Source organism: Mycetomoellerius zeteki, unplaced genomic scaffold (genome assembly GCF_001594055.1).
Source record: "Mycetomoellerius zeteki isolate Tzet28-1 unplaced genomic scaffold, Tzet1.0 scaffold42, whole genome shotgun sequence".
Classification (NCBI taxonomy): Eukaryota; Metazoa; Arthropoda; class Insecta; order Hymenoptera; family Formicidae; genus Mycetomoellerius; species Mycetomoellerius zeteki.
In genome coordinates, this window is record NW_017257414.1 from 1,666 (window position 1) to 9,591 (window position 7,926).

The following is a 7,926-nucleotide window of genomic DNA, read 5'->3' on the forward strand; positions in this document are numbered from 1 at the left end:
TAAGAGATCAGCTGACACCATAGTTTGCATTTACCTTATCCTATATTCGATCAAGCGGATCTTAATATTAAATACATAATTCTTTGTGAATTTATAACGTTCTGATTCTACACATTGCATGACCGAATATAGGATTCCTTTATTTAATTAAATTTATTCTCATCAGTCCAATATTCGCTTCATATTGCTTAAATCATATTTCAATAAATATGTATAATAATAAATAATCAACTATATATTATAAAAGTAAAAATTAACCTCTTTCTTGAACAAGCCGATAAAGCAAATACAAACTACGGTGTCAGCTGATCTTACGGAACACAGCTATGTTAGTTACAGTTAGTTACTACCAACCTTGTAACTAAAAAGAAAATTTTCGACACAGCTATCGGAACACAACCTTTTATGTGTTTTCAAACTGTATTTTTTTTAAACATGCGAGTGATAATATGCGAGTACGTGCGATAAATGAATAAAGGTACTCCTCTGAAATGGTCACATTTAGCATGATACCGAACACATCCCAAAAAAAGGTCATCATTTCCCACAGTGAGCGATGTTGGCGCGTGATGGCGCGCTGAGCGCTTAAAGTTGGCGCCTTGGGGTTTGGGGTTTAGAAAATCTGGCAACCCTGATCATGCCGTGCGCAGTACGGTTTCTCAATTTTTCCGAACAAGTGGATGAATCGAGATGTATGTAACGCCCGAATCTTCGGCTTTTCGAGGACATTTTATATCTTTGATTTTCTGAATTACGTCACACGCATCTCGTAACGTATGCACGTGAAATTTTATAAATATTTGTCGGCTACCACAGTCGCCGTTATTCGACGACAGGCAACGATTGCTCCGATAAAATGGAGCAGATCATTTACGGAAAATTCGGGTGAGAGATATACGCGATTATAATTGAAATGAAACGAACCAACGAACTATTTTCCATTTATTAAATTTATACGCTACATAAAATGATACAATTGAATTAAATGTAATTCATATTTTTCGTCATGGAGCATTGCTTGTTCTAATAGGTTAGAACTTAGCACTTCTCTGTCGTTAAATTAAATTTAAGATACACAAATTTACAAAAGTATAAGAAAATTGGAGGGGGGAGCGCATTATACTGTATATTTACCCAAATTTATATAAAAACATTTTTTTATTGCCGTAATTTTTGTTCTCTTTTCTCTTGTATTTATTCTTTATTTCCTTTGTGCCTTTTTTTTGAACTTCTCTTTGTCTTAAATTTCTTTAAGCTGCATAATTTTAATTATTAAGATTAATTTTTGGTTCTCTCTCTTCTGTGTCCTAACTGAATCAATATATGTTTTTTTAGCCATGGCATTTTGCTAGTCTCCAAAACCTCTAGATACCCAATAACGATTGTTACTACACGGAAGTTAATGTCTGGAAAATTTAGTAGACATTGCAAGCCGTTACTAGCATCGCCACAACTAAGATATGTTGCAAATCCATATCGCGGATACGCTATGGTGATAGCAAAGATATTAAGAGGAGCGTTAAAAATTCGATATCTTCTCTTAGGAAGTGCAGTCGGTGGTGGCGTTACCTTACAGAGGGTAAATGTTGCAAGCTTTTCTTCTTAGCCTTCATCATTCTTGCCCTTCTATCGATCATTTCTTATTGAATTTTAAATATAATTATAATCGTTAGAAACATTTGTTAAATATTTATTATAAATGTCCTCATCCATATAGAAATATGAACAGTGGAAGGAGGGACTACCGGATTTGGGATGGCTAGAAAATCTAATACCCAACGAAAAGCAATGGCAAGACTTCCGTGAATCACTCATGACAATTAAGAGCAATATGGCTGATAAGATTGAAATTGGTAAGCAGGACGAATATATAGCCATTTGAATCTGTGAAAATGTGGGGCAAAATAAAGCACGTTAATGATTTGCGATAAAAATAATTGGCAAATGCAAACAGATCCACGTATAAAGGAATTTGGGGTAACTAAATATCAAGAGTACAGGACCTGGTTTGATCAAAGACTGGATGACGCTATTAAGGCAACAGAAAGTCATCAAAATAGTTACCAAGAGAATAATTCAATACAGAGTGAGTGATGAGCCTGTGAACGAGTCGTTTTTATTCCTTAATATATATTCATACATCACACTACTCGTAATGACCTATAATTATTTATCAAACGTCCTGTTTTGTCCATTTATTCTTCCGTTATTATATTCCTCCATTTGCCTGACATTTTCTTACCTGCCAATCACTACAAAATATAAATTGATGCCATGATATGCAATTTCCTTTCCAGTTTCTTTAATTGTGATTCATTCATGTATAATGTTCATTTAAATTTACTACTTGTATGCAAAAATATGCACGATAAAGCAGTTTGTGTTAACATCAATATATATTTATGTTTGTCTATTATTTCTCAAATTTAATTAGAATATTTGCATTCTTAAAAAGAAATTTAAATTATAATTGAATATTTTACGTAAATTTAATGATATGTAATTTATTAGATTATAGATTTTAGCACTATATTTCACATACATTTGTTTCGTTAATTTATTGTGGTCTGTTCTGTTCAGGTGCATTTGATACCATCTCAATGATAGCAAAACAAAGTTATTCAGGTGTGTAAAGACTGAAATTATTTTACACATTCTGTCCATTCAGCATTTTATAGACAATATAAATACGTAACTTTTTAAAAATTAAAAAATTAATGCTGGAAATTTTTGTTAGCAAATAAGTTTTATTTACGTGTTAAATAGCTAGAATCTAATAACATACAACAAACATACGTTTTAAATACTGAATGGGACAGAACCATTTGCTGCTTTTATTTTATTACTTTATTTGCATGTACAAGGCAACATTATCCTTTTTTTTATTTTAATTTTATCATACATAAAACTGCTTATGCATATAAAATAGTCCTATTAATTTTTCATATCAGTTGATACTAGCTTTCTTGCATTTTTGCAGAACAAATTACAAATTATTACAAATTAAAAATACGTGCTGTCTTATTTTTAAGCAGAAACAAAAGAACATTTGTCCAAAAATGTGGTTGCCTTTGCACGTCCATTGGCTAGTGATAATAATACTGAGGAGGAACGTAAGAAAGCTCGTACGTACATATCATTGATTTACGTCATCACGATCGAAAATTATTTTATATTCTGACAATGCCTTCTCTCTCTTCTTTTCCTTGAAGAATCTTCGCAACAGAGGATAGACGCCATGCAAGATGAGCTGATGCAGATGCAACTGAAGTATCAACGCGAAATAGAAAGACTAGAAAGAGAGAATAAAGAATTACGCAAGCAGATACTTTTACGAGGGAATCAGAAATTTACCAACAAAAAGATTAAAGTAACTTGCGCACATCTTGCATTAGCATATGCAATTTATTTTAATTTTACTCCACGTTTTTCTTGCTTTTACAGAAATCATTAATCGATATGTATAGCGATGTCTTGGATGAACTTAGTGATTACGATAGTGCCTATTCCACTGCTGATCATTTACCTAGAGTAGTAGTCGTTGGTGATCAAAGCTCCGGTAAAACATCCGTGCTTGAAATGATTGCTCAAGCAAGGATATTTCCAAGGTATTTCTTTACTTTTCATATTCTTTTGTATATTATTTTATTTATATATTATTAATATATCGTTAGAGCATAAAGAATATTGATTATGACTGTCTTTATGCAGAGGTGGAGGTGAAATGATGACGAGAGCGCCAGTCAAAGTCACATTGAGCGAAGGTCCGTATCATATAGCGCAATTCAAAGATAGTTCCAGAGAATTTGATCTCACGAAGGAGTCGGAGCTGGCCGAACTCAGACGGGAGATAGAATTGCGAATGAAGAATAGTGTTAAAAACGGAAAGACAGTCAGCCCGGATGTCATTTCTATGACGGTGAAGGGACCAGGCCTTCAACGTATGGTTCTAGTCGATTTACCTGGTATTATTAGCGTATGTATATGATACTTTTATACTATAAATTTTTAAGAAAAATCTACTTACAAAATTTTAAAACTTTGTTCGTGAGACAGACAGTTACCGTTGATATGGCAGAAGACACTCGCGAAGCAATCAGACAAATGAGCCAACAGTATATGAGTAATCCTAATGCGATCATTCTCTGCATACAAGACGGTTCCGTTGATGCAGAAAGAAGCAACGTGACCGATCTTGTAGCTCAAATGGATCCATCGGGCAAAAGAACAATCTTTGTCTTAACAAAAGTATGAAATGCTTTTTGTGTTATAATAAAAAAAATTAATAGATGCAAATATCACTGCAATTGCTGTTATTTTGCGGCAGGTTGACATGGCAGAAGAGAATTTAACTAATCCTGAAAGATTGCGCAAGATATTATCCGGTAAACTGTTTCCAATGAAAGCATTAGGCTACTTTGCTGTAGTTACTGGTCGTGGCAGACAAGATGACAGTATACAAACGATTAAGGATTACGAGAAAAAGTTCTTTAGAAATTCCAAACTCTTCAAGTAAGTCTAGACATAAACCTATGCATAAGCATTGACGACATTAAATGCATTGATGAACTTCTAATTATTCAGAGATGGTCTAGCAATGTCTGGTCAAGTAACCACCAAAAACTTGAGCTTGGCGGTAGCTGAATGCTTTTGGAAAATGGTTCGTGAAACGGTGGAACAACAAGCAGATGCATTCAAAGCCACGAGATTCAATTTAGAAACGGAATGGAAGAACAATTTTCCGAGGTAAGTAATTAAAAAAACCAATTTTAGTTTCATCAATTTATTTTATTATAAATTTAGATTAAGGGAACTGGACAGAGATGAACTTTTCGAAAAGGCACGGGGTGAAATTTTGGACGAAATAGTCAACTTGTCCCAGGTATCACCAAGACACTGGGAAGAAGTGCTAATGTCTCGAAATTGGGACAAAGTCAGTATGCACGTTTTTGAAAATATTTACTTACCTGCTGCTCAAAGCGGAAATCCAAGTATAGTATATTGATAAATTATTTTTTCGTTGAACAGACGGAGATTTTAGTTTCCTAAAGTTAATGTTCTCCTGTTACAGATACATTCAATACCACTGTCGACATTAAACTCAGACACTGGACAGAACAACAACTGCCTGCGCGTAGCGTCGAAAGTGGATGGGAATGTTTGCAGCAAGAATTTCAGAATTTTATGTCACAGGCTCGGCTTAGTCCAGATCACGACGACATTTTTGACAACCTCAAAAATGCTGTAGTAAATGAGGCAATGAGACGTCATTCGTGGGAAAAGAAAGTAAATATGTATATAAAATAATTTTCCGGTTTATTTCCATCTTTTTTCCACTTTCTCTTATAATGTTAATGAATTAGAGACATTAAAAGGTAGATTTTTTTCAGGCATCAGAAATGCTACGTGTTATTCAACTTAATATCTTAGAAGACAGAAGCGTGAACGACAAACGTGAATGGGATCAAGCTGTACGTTTCTTAGAAACCTCAGTTAAAGAAAAATTGCAGAGTACAGGACAGATTTTGCGCGATATGCTGGGTCCTAATCGCAAGGAACGGTGGATGTATTGGCAGAACCAAACCGAAGAGCAGCAGAAACGTACGGCGGTTAAGAACGAGCTGGATAAAATTCTTTACGCTGATAAAGTACATATACACGGATAGTTACAGTTAAATAAAACTTTGTCGCAGTTTTGTTACATTTATTTCATGTATTCCTGATTACAGAAACATGCACCTACTTTAACACATGACGAGCTCACAGCTGTTAGGAAGAATTTACAAAGAAACGGATTAGAGGTTGACAACGAATTTATTCGAGAGACGTGGCATCCTGTGTATAGGAAATTTTTCCTACAACAGAGCTTAGCGAGAGCATATGATTGTAGAAAAGGATATTATTTATATCACACGGGGCACGAAAACGAAGTACGTTAAAAGAATAAAACAAGATTTACATATGTACACTTAAATAATCGTTTTAGAATCTGTGTCTATTTGAACATTTTTATAAACAAAATTCTTTTAGATGGAATGTAACGACGTAGTACTCTTCTGGCGAATTCAACAAATGTTAAAAGTCACCTCGAATGCACTGAGGCAACAAATCATGAATAGAGAAGCTCGGAGACTGGACAAAGAGATTAAAGAAGTTCTTGAGGATTACAGTCAAGATAATGAAATTAAGGAGAAGTTACTCACAGGCAGACGAGTCACATTAGCAGAAGAACTTAGTATGTATAGTATACTGCAATATAATACTTCTCTACCATATTAATTATTCTTGTAATTGATAAGTGTTAGGTTTTGGAATTGATTTAGATATTTTTCTATTAAATCATTTGATAAATATTGCGATTAGGGGAGCCAGACCCGATGACCTTGATTTTGACATGTTGTCAAGGTCATGATGCTGAGTAACCTTCGACAGGTTTTAGCCATCGCTCGTTATTGGTTAAAAAGTTATTAACAAAAGTTCATTAAACCTAACTATTGGACACGACTGCGATGAAATATTCCCTACTTTAACAGCGCAAAATATTTTCTTGTATAGTTTTTGTGTTTTTAAAGTAGAGAATTTGTGTTTTAAAGGAGAAAAAGTGTGGTTTTAAAGCAAAAAATTTGTGTTTGTAAAGCAGGCTAAAACCTGTTGGAAACCACTCAGAGTCATGATCTAGACATACGTCAAGATCAAGGTCATCGGGGCTAGCTCCCCTAATCGCAATACTTACCAAATTTTAACTTACAATCATTTAATATATTATTATTAATAAATTATATACAGTTCAAATATATCAAATATAAAAGTAATAAATGAATGCATGATCAGTATTAAATAGAAAATACTTAAAATATCTTATTGCTATTAAATTAATTAACATTTTTTATTTCCAGAACGGGTTAGGCAGATTCAAGAGAAATTAGAAGAATTTATTCAAGCGCTAAATAAAGAGAAATGAGCATAGTAAACGGAATATCGAAGTTGAGCACCCTATTGCACGTAAAGCGAAACTTGAACATGGTTCGCAATTGAATGGATATGGTACATATAGGTGTATAATGTGTGTAATATAATGAATATTTTAGAAATCAATTTCTCGAAAAAAAAAAAACGTGAATACGCATTTTTACAATTTGCTTTGAAAAATCAATTGTTGATTGAAGAACCGAATTCACAACTCGTCGACATATTAGTACCGGCGCATGATAGTCCACAATTAAAGTAACTGTCTGTGGTCTTAGTAACTTCATGTAACATAAATAACATACAATTCAGATTTGTAAATATGCGACATGTAATTAAAATGTGAAAGAATCTTATTGATATGTGTGCATACAAAGATTCTTGAAATGCATTGAGTCATAATTATTTCTTAAACGATCATATTTATACAAAAATGTAATGGCATCATACTATCACGTTAAGTTATAAATTTATTGTCTTACGAGCGGTAATAATAGCGATAAAATAGGGCTGTTGTGACATATTGCAAAATGTATACAAAAATTATAGAAAATATATAAAATTTGGAATAAATAACAAAGTATTCATATGTTTAATGATTTTAATATGAGCGTTTTCATTGGCAGAACTGGTGCGCACACAATGCACATTAAGGCCCTGCGCACAATAGAAGGAATTAAGAATAAAAAATAAACGATTTCAACCTATCAGAAACCGTGTATGCCGATGTATCCGATTTCTGATAGGTTAAAATCGTTTATTCTTTATTCCTTATGGCTCCTGCACACTGGATGCGGAAACGCTTGCCGCGCGACAAAATGTGACGCGTAACCAATAAGCTTACAGCTCCTAAAGCCTGCCGCACATGATGCTTGTTTTCCTGCTGGATTCCTAGCTAGATTAGAATCTTACCATCGTATTGGCCGCGGTACTGATAGTGTCAGCATCGTAGCCAATACG

General features: G+C 33.8%; 1 protein-coding gene across 5 annotated transcripts; it reads left to right on the forward strand.

Annotated features, from left to right (window-relative positions):
- The first annotated feature begins 648 nt into the window (after positions 1-648).
- Positions 649-7,500, forward strand: Opa1 (Opa1 mitochondrial dynamin like GTPase). Of its 5 annotated transcripts, none has more exons than XM_018454002.1 (18): positions 649-885; positions 1,336-1,579; positions 1,718-1,853; positions 1,955-2,086; positions 2,581-2,625; positions 3,033-3,125; positions 3,213-3,370; positions 3,445-3,608; positions 3,712-3,976; positions 4,057-4,248; positions 4,328-4,512; positions 4,585-4,746; positions 4,804-4,991; positions 5,072-5,286; positions 5,391-5,648; positions 5,730-5,930; positions 6,031-6,235; positions 6,897-7,500. In XM_018454002.1, the coding sequence occupies exons 1-18, from the start codon at positions 857-859 to the stop codon at positions 6,959-6,961; spliced, it is 2,937 nt and encodes a 978-aa protein (XP_018309504.1). In that variant the 5' UTR covers positions 649-856; the 3' UTR covers positions 6,962-7,500. The 5 variants fall into 5 exon arrangements, with proteins under 5 accessions (XP_018309504.1, XP_018309505.1, XP_018309506.1 ...); XM_018454003.1 differs by having other exon boundaries at positions 3,036-3,125; XM_018454004.1 differs by lacking the exon at positions 2,581-2,625.
- Positions 7,501-7,926: the final 426 nt, after the last annotated feature.

Coding starts and splice junctions, on each gene's coding strand:
- Opa1 (XM_018454002.1), top strand. CDS start 857: ATGGAGCAGATCATTTACGGAAAATTCGG. Junction 3,126..3,212: donor GGAGGAACGTAAGAAAGCTC/GTACGTACATAT, acceptor TTTTCCTTGAAG/AATCTTCGCAACAGAGGATA. Junction 3,371..3,444: donor TTACCAACAAAAAGATTAAA/GTAACTTGCGCA, acceptor TTGCTTTTACAG/AAATCATTAATCGATATGTA.